This window comes from Mycteria americana, unplaced genomic scaffold, assembly GCF_035582795.1.
Source record: "Mycteria americana isolate JAX WOST 10 ecotype Jacksonville Zoo and Gardens unplaced genomic scaffold, USCA_MyAme_1.0 Scaffold_68, whole genome shotgun sequence".
Taxonomy (NCBI): Eukaryota; Metazoa; Chordata; class Aves; order Ciconiiformes; family Ciconiidae; genus Mycteria; species Mycteria americana.
This window is the reverse complement of record NW_027445653.1, coordinates 278,775-294,503: the sequence shown is the minus strand read 5'-3', so window position 1 is coordinate 294,503 and position 15,729 is coordinate 278,775. Positions and strand designations below refer to the sequence as shown.

At 54.4% G+C, this 15,729-nt stretch overlaps 1 protein-coding gene across 1 annotated transcript; it reads right to left on the bottom strand.

Moving 5' to 3' along the window:
* Positions 1 to 1,189: 1,189 nt before the first annotated feature.
* LOC142404073 (olfactory receptor 14I1-like) lies at positions 1,190 to 2,149 on the bottom strand. Its single transcript, XM_075490466.1, has one exon. The coding sequence runs from the start codon at positions 2,147 to 2,149 to the stop codon at positions 1,190 to 1,192; it is 960 nt and encodes a 319-aa protein (XP_075346581.1).
* Between the last annotated feature and the right edge of the window lie 13,580 nt (positions 2,150 to 15,729).

Here is a 15,729-nt window from a genome sequence, read left to right as displayed (position 1 = left end):
CTTATTTTCCTTTGCTTGCACGCACAGCTTTTGCTGTCCCTGTTAAACTGTCTTTATCCCGACCCACGAGTTGTCTCACTTCTACCCTTCCGATCCTCTCCCCCACTGTGCTGTGGGGCAGCGAGTGAGCAGCTGTGTGGTGCTGAGCTGCCTACCAGGGTTAAACTACACCATTTATGAAACTCTGCTCCTGGCTGTTTGCTGTGTGAGTGGGCTCACTGTTGTGTGTGTGTTTGGGTGTGAATGTATGTACGTGCTGTGCTGGTCAGTTCTAAGTGGGGCTGGCAAGGAGGACGAGGACACCAGGGTCTGGAGAGACCCAGGGCTGGAACTGCCAAGCGGGTAGTATCTCTGAGTGTGGGCAGACCCAAAGCCCAGGCCCACACTGGAGGGACCGCGGGGGTGTGTAAGCCTGCAGGTGAGTTCTGCTGGGAATGTAGGGAGCACTCGTGCAGCCTTCACACCAGATCAGCCTGAGAGGGGGAACGGGATGGGGCCAGCTGTGCTGCTCGTGGCTGTGCAGGTGCTGCTGGTGGTGTGGTGGCTGTAAAGGTGCTGTTGCCTGTTGGAGCTGGTCTGTGTAGGGTTGGCCGTGTCCATCTTTGTTTCCTTGCAGACACCTGGATTTAGTGCTTTCCCTTTGGTTGACTCCACCTTGGGCAATCTCTCACTTTGTGGGGCTCCAGGCAGTGACCACCCCAGGCACCCGCGGTCCATGCGTATGTCGCGGGCTCTCCAGGCAGCTCCAGATTCCTCTCCTGGAGGATGTCAACAGAAAACTGTCAACAGAAAACAACACATGTCCTAAATCCAACCCTTGTTCTCTAACAGCTACCCACGTGAAAATGAGCTTTTTACTGAGGCCCTTTTGCAATGAAATTCCTGGGCCTGTTGTTGAGATCAGCTGTGGAAGGACAGCCAAACCTTGAGGAACTGCATGGGGGAGGTGTCATTTTATTACAGAGATGCTATGAGAGAGTCAGCTCTGACACAGTGTTAGAAAAACATTTATCCATGTTTCAGGTGAGAAGGAGAGAGAGACGGGTTCATTTCTCAGGAGAGGGAGCTGAATACAAATGATTATGTAGAGACATAATAACCATAAATATCAATACAGGTACTGATAACAAAAAAAAGGAAGGATTAAACCATAAAGACAGTACAGGCCTGCTTTGGGATACACTACATGTTATTTGTGGAGAGTGAGGGGAAGTTTATCAATATTGAAAAACATCGATGAAATCACTTTCCTAATGGACTCCTTGAGCTCCTGGTTCCTCATGCTGTAGATGAGGGGGTTCACTGCAGGAGGCACCACCGAGTACAGAACTGCAACCACCAGATCCAGGGATGGGGAGGAGATGGAGGGGGGCTTCAGGCAGGCAAACATGGCAGTGCTGATAAACAGGGAGACCACGGCCAGCTGAGGGAGGCACATGGAAAAGGCTTTGTGCCGTCCCTGCTCAGAGGGGATCCTCAGTACGGCCCTGAAGATCTGCACATAGGACAGCATGATGAAAATAAAACATCCCAACACTGAACAGGCACTAACCACGAGAAGCCCAACTTCCCTGAGGTAGGAGCGTGAGCAGGAGAGCGTGAGGATCTGGGGTACTTCACAGAAAAACTGGTCCAGGGCATTGCCTTGGCAGAGGGGGATTGTCAGTGTATTGGCCGTGTGCAGCACAGCATAGAGAAACCCACTGCCCCAGGCAGCTGCTGCCATGTGGGCACAAGCTCTGCTGCCCAGGATGGTCCTGTACTGCAGGGGTTTGCAGATGGCAACATAGCGGTCATAGGCCATGATGGTGAGCAGATAAAACTCTGCTGACATCAAGAAGGGAAAGAGAAAGACCTGGGCAGCACATCCTGTGTAGGAGATGGCCCTGGTGTCCCACAAGGAATTAGCCATGGATTTGGGGACAGTGGTGGAGATGGAGCCCAGGTCAAGAACAGACAGGTTGAGGAGGAAGAAGTACATGGGGGTGTGGAGGCGGTGGTCACAGGCTACGGCGGTGATGATGAGGCCGTTGCCCAGGAGGGCAGCCAGGTAGATGCCCAGGAAGAGCCAGAAGTGCAAGAGCTGCAGCTCCCGTGTGTCTGCAAATGCCAGGAGGAGGAACTGGGTGATGGAGCTGCTGTTGGACATCTGCTACCTCAGGGCATGGAGACCTATCCAAGGAAGAGAGGTCACTGACAGCTTAGGACAAACATCTTGAAATACAACTCAGCGTTTCTCATAGAAATGCTCAAATTGTCTTATTCTTTGGGAGCACATTCATTCAACTCTTTTTGTAGAGGTCCTTTGTTTGCTCGTTGAGTGTACAGGGAGGAGCAGGGTCTCAGCTGTGGGCTCCAGAGGAGACACTCCTGCCCTACAGTGGGGCGGGGTGAGGATTAGGCATTCCTGCTCACAGCTTAGGTCAGACGTTACCCACTCATAACCGTAAGATTACCAGGGGATTGTTCTTTGGGAGCAAAAGGAGCATTTTTACTGCACTGGGAGTCAACAGCTGTACCTGGGGAGAGGCAAAAGGTTTGCCTACATCTTAGTGCCCAGTGAGGGGAGGTGGTCTGTGCATCAGCCTTTTTCCTGGCTTCTTTGTGCTTGCACGTCTTTGACCTCCAGCATGTTCACACTCAGACATTATCCCCCAAAGGAAACAGGGCAGAGTGGAGAAAAGGGAATTCTGATCTGCATGACAGGACCCACAGGGTCAGCATCTGAGCGGCAGCTGAAACCCCACTCCCCAGCAAGTTGAGGGGAAGAACAAGGGAAGCATAGACAGGAGGGGAAGGAAACAAGCAGCATCAGCAGGATTCTCTGCAAAGGGATGCAAAGTCATGGGGAGATTGCACAGGTGATGCTGGAGCGCTCTGTGAGCTGAAGCAGAGGGAAGCTGGAGTTGATGATGCTTCTGTGAGACTTTTACATCTGTCAGCATAACAGCTGAAGAGTCTCAGATCCCCACCCAAACCTGAAAGATGAATTTGCATTTGTCATTCATCACCCAGCCAACCAGGAGTAGAAAACTCAAAGCTCAGGCTCTTTCCCTTTCAAGTAACCCTCACCTTGACCTTCCTCTTGAAAAATCCCCTTGGAAATGCTCTGGGGGTGATCTGGAGCTGTGAGCAGCCCTGACCCATGAAGTACACTCCTGACAGCAGAAGAACCCTGCCTTGCCCTTCTCTTCCCTTCACTTCCGTGCCCTGCTTTGTCCTGCGTGGGGTCCCTCCTTCCACCCACAGCTTCTCCCCGCAGCACCCCGGGGAGCTCCCCGGGCAGGCTGGGTGCTGACCCTGGCAGGCAGCAGAGTCCTTGCCCCATCACTCAGTCCCCTGCAGCACCAGGACCCTGCTCTGAAGGACAGCCCTGGGCACCCCTGCCTGCACACCCCTGCAGCCAGCCCCAGGAGAAGGCAGCCGCCATGTCCTGTCCTCTGACAGTGTGGCAGGGGAGCCCTGTTTTGGAGCATGTTCTGACTCCACAGTGAGGAAACTCTGAGAGCCATCCTGCCAGTCCCTATCTGCAGCATGATGTGCCATGGTTAGGAGAGCCCTCCAAGACACTCCTGTGCATTGCCCTGCTGCCAGAGACTTACCACGTAGAGGGCTGTGAAGATTTCTCCTCCAGCGAGCTCTCAGCACCATCTCATCCCACACAGCCTGTAACATCTCTCTTATTTCTCTCACCTCCCCTCTGCACCTGCAGGCAGTGCCCTCAGCCCTGCTGCCCTTTGCAGAGGAGCTGCTCCTGGGCAGAGCTGTCTCTCTGCAGCGCTGCCCGCTTGCCAGGAGCTCCCTCTATGCCAGGAGCCCAGCCCAGCTCAGCAGCAGAGGACCAGCCCAAGGCAGCACTTTCTCTGCCCCCTCTGGGCTCCCTCCAGGTGTCCCTGGGGCTGCAGGGGAACCTGCTGGGAAACAGGCTGAAGGCAGCACTCATGTTCCCTCCCTCACCTGCAGAGAGACTCTTCCTTCCAGAAGTGTCATTTCACTGTCCAGCCTTAGATTTAGGTCCAAGAATCACCTTTCCTCAACCCATCTTTAGGCAGGACAACCCAGACAGTGACAGGGAGGAGCAGTCTCCTGTGCCCCTGCTGAGGGAAGGAATTCAGGCCCCATCCTGGGTTTGTAGTCCCGGGGCATGAAGGGGACTCAGCTCTCACCTATGACTGCCACAAACCCACAGGAGGTGGGATTCCCCTGGCCTCAGTTCAGCTCTGCACAACATAGGCACCTGCATGGGAGCTCCTTCTCTCAGCTCCCATGGTCATTCCTGGAGATGGAGGCCAGGGCTGAGCTTGTCAGACACAAACACCTGGTGACATCTGAAGTGCCAGGGCTGCTCCAAGATACCTGCAGGTACCTGCAAGCTCTAATGGAGCAATGCTGAGAGACAGGGCAGCAGCTGGGGCACCATCCTGGATGCTGCTGGGGAATCCCTTTGGCCACCTCACCCCCTGAGAAGGGGAGGGGTTTGTGAGACCCATGGAAGTGCAGGGAGAGAGCGGGGTGTCTGTAGCAGTCAATGTCTTAAAGGCAGGAAGAAGACCTGAAATAACAGGGGGATGAAGGGTCATGCTGAAGTGAGATAGGATGAAATTTATTCTGAGACTAAAGAAGGAGGATTTGCAATTCAGTGCTGGTATACGGAGAGAAACAGAGGATTCAAGCAAGTCTGGGGCTGTGATATCTTGGGTGCTAGAGGAGCCTCAGAACCGTATTGGAAGAAGCCAGACAGGTTGTGGGGAACTCACAGACATTGGCAAATCCTCAGGAAAGCAGAGGTTTGTGGTTGAAGGAATAGCCAGTGACAACAGAGACATCAGTAAAGCCTGGGAGATCTCAGGGTCAGAGTGAGCTGGGGAAGCAGTGGGGTGGCTAAAATCCACAGGGAAAAAGGCACACATGTAGGACAGGGTAGGGCAGCCCGTGGTCTGGACAGCCAAGGAATCAACCCCTGCATGAAGATGTTAGGCAGAAGTAGAAACATCTGCAGAAAAGACCTTGGTGTAATCAGTGTGCAAAAAGTCTTCATTTCAAGAACTTCCATGTTGGCCTTTTTTCACAGGCCATGCACATGGACCAGCAAGCTGATGGCAATTTCTCTCCCCCTATGTAAATCTAGATTTATGCAGCTGTTTCCAAAAATGCATTTCCTGTGAACACTTTGAATGGAGAAACGGTGTTCCAAGGACATGTTTATACAAATACACTTCACGTCTACATTTCGTATCTAACTGCAGCTGTGAGCAATGAAGGCTGGAGAAGCTGGACAGATCTCACGATTATTTCTTTGCTATCAAGCAATGCCCACAATTGGTATCCACAGTGGGGATCCAGTGGTCGGAAGCATGGCAGAGCAACAGAGCTCAGTACAGCTGGTCTTCAAGGACAGCACCCTGCCAGCTCGACAGATAGATATTCAGCTGAAACTCAAGATGGAATTCAAGGGCATCATAACGAGCCGTCACTACTGTGATGGATGCACTCGACTCCTTGACTAAAGTAGTGCTAGTTTGGTTCAGGCTCCAAAGGAGGTGAAGGCCTGAGCCGTAGCCAGGCTAAGAACTCCTCTAGTTTCTATCTGTTCTCTGAGAACCTCCAAAGGAGCAGAGTGACACAGTGAGCATCAATGCCTGTGAGCTTGGAACACTGTGTTGCGTTAAGAGTTACTGTCGCGTTACAAATAGGAGTCTGAGGAGTGGCTGGGGGGGAACCCTCCCGTTGAGTCACGAGGTTCAGACAGGACCCCCTTGCTTTCTAAACTCCTTCTCAGAGAGGAGGCTAGGTGCGGCTAGGTCCAGTCTTAGTCTCAGACTTGGTCAACGGTTTATTTTCTAAGGACTGTGTGTGTAGCCACTTAGCAGAACCAGAGCCCTCTCAGGGCTTTCACTAAGGCGACAGCATTAATTTACAACGTTATAAGTCCGGTCGTGTCCAGTGTACTGAACTTCACGATTACGGATTCACTAATAATGCGCTTACAGCCCCAGTCTGGTTGTGTTGCATGAACTATCACAGCCACACTTAAAGAGTGTGGTCGTGTTCAAGGAAAACTACCATGGCTAGATCAATGAAGAGTGCAGTTTATTAGAGCAACAGACACACGGGTGCTTTGGATTACCGGTGATAAATTCACAGTCTGCAAAGCATGTGCAAATACCAAGAATATGAGTAACACGGCCGGCTACAAACGCGTTAAAAGATAATAAAGCGAATCTATAGAGATTTCTAAGTTTCCCGAGGGAGGCACTTGGTATAACCAAGTGTTTGACTCTTACCCAAAGGCGTCCCGATGGGGGGAAAGAGAGGCTCAGCCCGTCGACTGATCCCAAACGTCAGAGTGGTACATGATGGTGTCTTCCCTAACATTCTCTTTCTCTTAAACCATTTTATACTATCTTTCACCTTTTGGGTGGAGCTTGAGTGACTCTAGTCATACAGACCTTTGTTTAGGATTGGTGTAAAGTTTTCTCGCTTCGCTTTTAAAGGAATAAACTAGAAAAATTCAGTGTGCAAGCTCAGTGAGGGGTGGTCGCACCTTGGAGGCGGGGAGCTTTTGGGATGGAGGTGTGTTTTTGGTATAATAATGATGTTATAATGAGCAAAGTTCACCAAAAGGACAGCAGATTGTCAAAAACATGGCAGGCTGTTGGCCCAGGGCAGTAAATATGCAGCTTATCAGTTCCATAACACCTTTAAGTTCCCATTTAATCGCAGAGCCTGGCCACGGTATCTCCACACCGCTCCACCCTCCGGGCAGCGCCTCTTAGAGTCAGCACACCAAGGTCCCCTGGCGTTACCAACATCTAAGGGTGCAGGCCTAGGGAACTTCTGTGGAATGGATTCCTTACATGTCAGCCGCATTCCACCTGGGAAGCTTCTTCAATGCTGTGCCTTACCTAAAAGTTCTAATTTTTAAGTCACCTCAGCCATTATCCCACACACCGATCATGAGATTGACACATTAATATGCGACTGACACATGAACAGCGGGTGGCTTTTCCAGGACTCATTTATCAAGGAACACAGAAAGCTGTGGGTACAAGGACTCTCATGCATCCCTTTCCCATCACATGTCATTTGACTACAAGCCAACTGCTTTATTCCATGAATGTGACAGCCTCAGTGAGCCTTCTTTGAGCTCTCCCTGCTAGGCAGCGTGGCTGCATGGCGGTGATCTCCCCTTGAGATGGGACACCTCTCAATGTTGCTCCATGAGGAAGAGAGGCCTCTTACCAACAGCAGATCTTTGCTAAGTGACTAACAGCATGCTGAATTAATACTCATGAAACATTTTTAATCCAGGTAGCTATTAAATGTTAATTACTATAAACTTTGTGTAGGTAGTTCCATTACACATGAAGCATTGTCCAAGTCTGAGACTAAGATTGGACCTGGCCGCACCTAAGCTCCATCAGGAGTTTAGAAAGCAAGGGGGTCCACTCTGAAGCTCGTGAACCAACGGGAGGGTCTTCCTTACCCTTTCCATTCCAGTCTCTGTGTGAACCATTCTAACCTGATTCTCACTCGATTTTCCTGTGTATGTTTCTTCCAAGCAGTAATTAATAAAGTGAACCTTGCCATCAAACTTATTGAGCCATGGTAAACCACTGTTAAATGTTGTTAAATTCCATTGAATTTATTGAACCTGGGAGGAGTCTGGGGCCGCTACCTGGGAATTCATCCATCTCCTGAAAAGGCAAAAACACTCCTGGAGCTGCTTGGGAGAGCTCCAGGGGAGCTATGGACCATGGACCTTCCTCCAACATTGACAAAACACCTTGGCTAGCAACATTAAAGGATTCTGGGGCTGCTACCTTGGACTTCATCCGTCTCCAGAGGAAGCCAAATGACTCATGGAGATGCCTTGGACGAGTCCCGGGGAGCTTCTGGGCACACGCGTGAGTCCCAAGGGAGGAAAATTTTTCCTCTAACTATCGAGGAGGAGTCTGTGGCTGCCACCCAGGAAATTCAGCCATTTCCAGGGAATGTCAAAGCACTCCCAAGCTGACTTAGAGGAGTCCCACCAAGGTACAGAGCATGGGCCTGCCTCCAACATTGGTAAAACTCCTTGGATGGATTCCTTGGAGGAGTCTGGGGCTGCTACCTGCAAAATTCCACTGTCTCCAGGGCAGGCCAAAACATTCCGGAGCTGCCTGGGAGGAATCCAAACGAGCATACACAATGCTCGTTGGGCAGCAACTCTGGAAAAGTCTGGGGCTGCTACCTGGCAATTCACCTGTCTGAAGATATAACCCATATACTCCTGGAGATGCCTTGGAGGAGCCCCAGAGGGCTACTGGGCATCGACCTGACTCCAGCATACACAAAACACCTTGGGTAGCCACCTTGGAAAACTCTGGGACAGCTCCCTGCAAGATTCAGCGGTGTCCGGGGGAGGCCAAAATATTCTACAGATTCCTCAGAGGATTCCCGAGGAGCTACAGGGTGTGGACCTGCCTCCAACACAAAGAAAACTCTTCAGCTAACAAACTAGGAAAATGGTGATGCTGCTACCTGGGACTTTAGCTGTCTGTAAAGAAAATGAAAATGCTCCGGCAGATGTATGGGAAAAGTCCTGATGCAACAACAGGAATGGACCTGCCCCCAACATACACATTGCTCCCTGGGTAGCTTCCTGAGAAGATTCTGGGTCTGCTACCTGGGAATGCACTTGCCTCCAGAGGAAACCAGAAGAATCTGGGAAATTGCGGGCAAGACTTCCACAGAGGTACTTCCACAGAGGTATTGGGCATGGCCTTGCTGCCAAAGTACACCAAATTCTTTGGGTATCTCCCCTGGTGGAGTCCGGGGCTGCTACCCAGGACTTCAGCGCCCTCCACAGCGGGACAGAACACTTTGGAGATGCCTGTGAGGAGCCCTGGGGAGCTACAGGCCATGGACCTGCTTCCCATTTCTATCAGCAATCCATGAGAGAGGATCAATCACTACTATGGCAGCAGTAAAGAAGAGCAGCCATCAATTGTATCACAACAACCAGTCGTTCAGGAAGAGTCGATAGAACAGCAACAACCAAGTAGGTGTATACTACTGCAGGTGACTACAACCTTATCGAAAGGGAGGGAACTTATCCTAAAAACAGCAGCAGATCTACTGATGATAGACTACCTATATGGAGATATAATGCTGGTATAAAGTGAATGAAACAGATTTCACAAAGCGTCAAAGCATCCCAGAGGGGAGGACAAACCCATCCCAGAGGTGACCCTGCCACCCCACAGCTGGGCAGATAAAGCAAACCAACTCGAAAAGTGAACCCAAAGGGGCAACAATACCGTAACAGACAGAGCCTCACTTCAGAGATGACCTGGAGGTGTCTGGGTTCTCGGTACCTTGCTGTGCTGCAAAGCGCCCGGCTGCACGTTTCAAGGATGCTTCTGGTCGCCAGGCTCACAGCTCCCGGGCTCACAGGAACATTCTTCTGCTCAGTCATTTCCCCTTCTACCCAGTCACCTTTATGGCTGCTCACACCTGCCCACTCCTGCCCTATCAGCTCCTCAGACACCTCTGACCTCACAAGCACATGCACAAGCCAGGGGACTGCTCCTGCCCTATCAGCTCCCCACACAACTCTGACCTCACAACCACCTGAACAGCAGCAGCGTCCTCACTCCCAACACCACGCCTTCTTCCCCTCCGTCTCCATCTCTGTCTCCCATCTCCCCCTGCTCTCGTCTCTCCCAGGCACCTTTCTCACCCACTCCACCACCTCCCAATGCCTCTGCCTGTCTCTCTGCTTGTGTGGCACTTGCTACCTCGGAACCATTGTCCCAGCCACGTCACCTGCATCTCCTTCTCTTCTCCCTCTGCTCTCATCCTGACTGCGCCAGCTCCTAATGCACTTTTTCACCTCATGGGCCCACTTGTCCTGCCTCCCTTCTGCTCTTAAATCTTGTTCCTGCAAGAGAAGTGACAACCAGCCCGTGTCCCCTCTCTGCCATCTTACCTGCATCTTCCTGGGCTGGACACCTGCTGGGAACTGTCACCATCAGCCCCGGCTCTCATTAAAGTCTTCTCCTGGCACAGGCCCAGCTCTGCTGTGCTTGCTGTGTGCCATGCTTCCTGAAGGACAACAGCAACACTCAAAGTTACTCCTGGGCAACGTCCTGCTGGGAAGAGCTGATTTCAAGGCAGCTTGGCAGCAGACCCTGAGGCCCTGCCAGGGCTGGCCACATCTGGCTCCTTCCAGCAGGGTTTTGGAAAGCCCATTCCCAGCTGTGAGCGCCAGGCCAAGGGCACGGGTAAGAAACAGTTGCCAGCCTCCAACTGGCCTCTGTCCCCAAACACCTGAAACTTCCAAAGAAGCTCTCCCTCCAACTGAATTATCTCCAGTTTTGAAAAAAGAAACACAACTCCCCTGATGCTGGCTATCTGATACACATTTAAATAAAACAACGCACCCTCAGAGATTCTGTTTGTTCACCTTGAGCTGAGGAGAAGCTTCGTGTGGGGGTGAGGAAGATCTGCTTTCCCCATTTAATTTTCATGCCTCAGCAAAAACACTGCAAGATTCAGACTAGAGGACAGCACTGAAATCAAAAGGGTAAATGACCAAGAAGGCTCCAGCTGCACATTTCCACCTGATTCCCTTAAACAAAACAGACCTGGGATCCTGATTGCTCACTTCAGCCTGGAATAGCCCCATTCCTCATCCAAAAGCTGCTGTGTGCCTGGCTGAGGACAGGCACAATCCATGCAGCGAGCAATCAGAGCTCAACCCTGCACTTTCCGGGGTCAACTTTCCTTGGAAAACTTCTTCCCTGGGTTGTTTTAAAAACTGTAACTGAAGAAAACATCCCTGATGGGCTGACGGGAACTTCCTGGCTGTGGGAAAACCATCCACCCTCGGCACCCCCATTTCCCAAGAGCTGGCAGCACAGCCTGGCTGGGGGGAAAGGCACGAATCAGAGCTGGGGGCCGAGAGAGGAGCACAAGCATCTGCCAAGGGAGCTGCGTCCAGCCAGGAGCACTCCCCACGGGCTTCTCGGACAACAAAGCCCCGGTGCGTGCTCCCACCAGGAGGGAGAAACAACTTCCAACATTTCCCTCATTGCCCAGGGATTCCCGGGGCCATCAAGAGCTACCTCTCTGTGGCACCACACTGTTCTGCTACCGATGGTCTGCAGGGTCACCCGTAATGAATACAATACAACCCACCAGCCCAGGACTCAGACGGGCATTGAGGGTGGGCAAAAGGAAGAGGGATGAGAGGACGTCAAGGGTGCAGAGAGGATAATGCGTGCTTGGCCAGCTTAAAGCCAGCACCTACAGGGACACCGCTGCCATGGCCTCCCCAGAAGGACACGGTCCCTTCCACTTCCCACCCACCACCAACCTCTCTTGTGTTCCCACCAGACATTTGTAAGGCATTTTTCAGGTCTGTGTCGAACAGAGAACACCTGGGTAAATCTGGGTGCTATCAGGAAACACCCCAGAAGTCACTCTAGGTTGCCAGCGCATCAACATTCAGGGATGGAGCACCAGCCACGTCCGTTGCCTTTGGGCATTCACAAAATCCAAGCCGGCTGGTGAAGCCATTACTCACAGGATTCGTTCCCATTTCGGCCATCGCTCCTCTCAGGAACACAGGGGAAAGCTCTGGATGACAAAGGATGGCAGGAGGGGCTCCAGAAAGATAAGACCAGTGCAAGAAGGTCCCCCTCAATTAATTGCAAAGAAATAATTCTAGCTCAATGAAATGAGTACTCAAAATGAAAGGCACCCAGCAGCATCCGCCATCAAAACTCTTTCAGTGGTAGTTTTACCTGCTGCAGAGCTGCAGGCTGATGACCTTACCGTCACTGTCACAAGGCCCCAGTTCACAGCAGTTACAAACGCCCTTTTGAAAGACTCCATATCGGCTTCTCCTAAGAGGACCTGCTGCTTACTTGTAGTAATAGTAACTCTACTTGTAGCCTGTGTCTATCCAGTCTGTAGCCTACAGCTCGGAAGGGATAGAGCAGCCTACACTTATAGCCTGTAGCTACCTCCCCTGGGATCTGTCCAGAAAGCCAAATCATCATTACCTTTAATGGAGAATGGAACTGGGGGCAAGCAGGGAGAAAGAAAAGGTGGAAAATAGGAACAGCATAGGCACGCAATTAAAGATGAAAGGAACTGAGAAGGAAGGAACCTCTCCTGCTTTCAGGGCGAGACCCAAGCCCCACCATCCCCCCCTACTCAACCCACCATCTCAGGGAGGAGACGCTGCATGGCAGCCACATCCTCCCCCTCCTCACCACCCTGCAGGCTGCTGCCAGGTCACTTGGGCTGCGGGCAGGGGGACATGGGTGAGGTGATGGTGGGCAGCCCCATGGCAAGCATCAGCCCCCACCCATCCTCGTACACCCCACCGCCATCCTGCTGCCCTCACCATCACATCCTCATCACCGCCAGTTAGATGCCAGCAGCAATGGTGGCAAGAAGCCCTGTGGCCCATGGCTGCCGTCTAGTAGCACAGCCATGGGATACTGAACTGTGTGAGCTGGCAGCTCCCATGCAGACGGGGGTTCAGGAACATGGGGGTGGCTGGGGCAGGGGGAGGGGAGAGAGGAGAGAGAGGGGGGAGGGGTGGAAGGGGGGAAGAGGGCCCCTGGGCCTGGGCCGGGGGCTGCTCAGCCTCGGGGCAGGCCCCACATGCGCCATGTTGAAGCTCAGCATGGCCGCCGGCAGAGCCCGCCGCCTTCTCCCATCGGTCTTTGCCGGCATAGGTCGGGAGGGCTGTCAGTCTCCTCCCCTGAGGTGATGCTGCCTCTGATTGGCCCCCAGGTGGTCAGGCTGCTGTGCTGCTGTGCCCGCCCTGCACCTGAGGTGATGGCCTTTGATTGGCCGCCTGGGCTGCCACTGTGCCCTGGTTTGGGACCCACCCTCCCCTGAGGTGATACTTTCTCTCTCATTGGCTGCCGCAGGGGGTCACTCCCCTGCCCCACCACTGCCCGCCCTTCCCTGAGGTGATGGCTCCTCTGATTGGCTGTCTGATTACAGTCAATCACCTGCCTTGCCCTGCCTCCTCAAAGGTGATTGGCTGTCCCGTGTCTACTGACTCCCCATAGGCTTCTGGGTGGACGTTGCCAGGCGACCAGCTCCGCCTTTAGGGTTCAGACCCTCCAATGAAACGCTGGGCCCTAAGGAAAGGCTCTGGGTCATAAAAGAGAGGCTGGGACCCCAAAAATGATGATTTTGGCCCCAAAACAGGGGCTTTGGGCACTGAAAGGATGGGCTAGGATTTTGATGCCGGGACTAATGCCGACTCGCCCACTTGGCAGAGCGCGGGTGCCTTTTCGTGCCCCGAGGTGTTTCCGGAGGGGCAGGGTGGGCTAAAGCTTCTCTCCTCCTCCCCTCCGGTGCTGTGGTCTAGCGGGGCAGCTGGGCCTGTGGTGCAAGGACACCCTGGGTCCGGCTGTGCTGTCCTGCAGGCAGCGGCAGAGGCCGGGAATGACGCTGTCTGCTCAGCACACGCGGAGTCGTCCCCATGGGAAGGACACCACGCGACAGGGCTTTTTGTTTCAGCTTTATTTAAAAAAAAAAAAAAAAATCATTCGAATACGGCCCTTTTCCAGGGGTCCAATTTCACTTCCCGAAGGCTCAGCCGAGCCAGCAGCACAGCCACCGCAGGCTCCATCTTGATGTTAGGTCCCGAGATGCCAGGACCTAGATGGCCTGAGCTGCCAGGAAGCTGATGGAGAGTTCGGGGTCTTTCCCCAAGGGCAGGATGGCTGCAACAGAAGGAAGCAAAGCAGCCGTGAACCCCCCCTGCCTGCAGAGACCCCCGGGAGTCCCCTCCAGACCATGCCAGCCCCACCCATCTCTGTCCCTGGCCAGGAGGAGCAGGGGAGACAAACAGACCAGCTGGAAGCTGCTGCTCAGGAATGCCCCGTGTGCCCCTGACATGTTCCCCGGCCCCTGAAGCCTTTTCCTGGAGCAGGGCCAGGCACGGCAGCACCCTGCCCAGCCTCTGTCCCCTGCCCCACCAGCCCCGGCCAGCACAGCACTGCCCCTACTCACCGCTGCAGATATCCCACAGCTTCTCCCTCCTTATGTTCCTCAGGTGCTGTGCGGCCAGCCCTAGGCACAGAGCTCCCGTCAGACCTCCTGCTCCCCAGCACGCTCCCAGCAGCACGGCCCCTGCGGCTGCCAGCGATGCCACACACCCTCCTCCCCCTCAGTGGGGCTGACCCCAGGGAAGGACAGTACCCAAGGGCTGTGGGACTGAGCAAGGCTCCCAGAGAGCCCACCTGCGGGGTGGGCCCTCCTCGGGGCAGCCAGGGCTCCGGCAGCCACAGAGCTGCCCCTTGCTGCCAGTGCGGCGGCGGGGACTGGGGCCAGGATGCCAGAAGAGGGACCCCAGGGGCTGTGGCTCACCGATGAACCTGATGGCCGCCTCTCGCAAGCTGGCCTGAGCGTCCTTCAGGTATGGCAGGCTCTGACACACATATTCTTCCACCCTGCTGCGGTCGCGCAGTACCTGGAGAGAGCACAAGGGCACAGGGCTGGTACAGGCCCTCCCCAGCCACCCGGACCAGTCCCTCCTACCAATGCCCTCCTTCCCTCCCATCCCGGAGCCCTGTGGGGCTGAGGTTCAGAGAGAGCCGCAGGCACAGGGGCCTGGCTGTGCCGAGACCCCTCTGTCCCACTGCCAGGGCTCACATGTGCCAGGACCTTGTTTAGCACCCTGGGGGCAGGGAGGGGAGAGGGGCCTGGAGAAGAGCCCTTGGGGGCTCCGTGCTTGAGGGCAGGGAAGGAGGATGCAGCTCCAGGCTCTGGGCTGCGGGCTGGAGCAGGGCAGGCCAGGCACAGCTGCACAGCCCTCCCCACGGGCACGTGGGGCAGCCCTGGTCCAGCCCGGCCCTGGGGCTTGGGGTTTGTCCTCACCAAGCACTCTCCAATCAGGTCTGTCTGACTCGTCTTGGCCAGGGAGCTGAGCTTCCTCCACCGCAGGAACTCTGCACAGGCGAGCAGGGTGTCCCCAGAGGCCTGCGGAGAAGCAGAGGTTGGGAGATGGCACCACAGCCCAGGGAAGGAGACCTGGCATCCTCCTCCTCTCGGCCAGGCTCCGAGCCGTTCCCAGCCCCTTATGGGAAGAGGCAGCGGGGCACAGACTCTGAACTGGGCCAGCTCCTTCACCTCCAGGCTCTGGGTGGGCAGAGCTGTGATCCCGGGATGCGAGGCCAGTCCAGCGCCGGCTGCATCTCCCTTCCCACCATTCTCCAGGGGGGAATGGAGCAGGGGGGAAGGAGGAAGGCAGTGGTGGGACCAGGGCAGGGAAGAGTGGAGCAGTGGGACCCTGACGTGACACACATTCCCAGACTCTGACGTCCAGCAGCCCTCGCCCCTTATGCCCAGGCTACCCCCGTGGTGTCAGCACACCCTTCCCCGCGACACCGGTCGCTCATCATTGCACCTTGGCCACGCTCTTGATCTGGTCGTTCATACGGATGAACAGCGGGAGCAGGACCCTCTGCACTGTCTTCTTCATCTTTTTCTTGCTTCTCTCCCGCACAGTCTTCATCACATCTTTGAAGAGGCTGATGGAGACCTCCCGCACCTGGCTGGACTCCTGGTAGGGAGGAGGACAGGGAGACTTCAGCAACAGCCACTCCCTCCCACGGTGAGCAACGCTGTTAGCGTGGCTGATGGGAGGGGAGATGCTCTGGGGTCGCATCCTGAACACAGGGGCCGTGGGCCAGATCTGCAGCTGCGGCT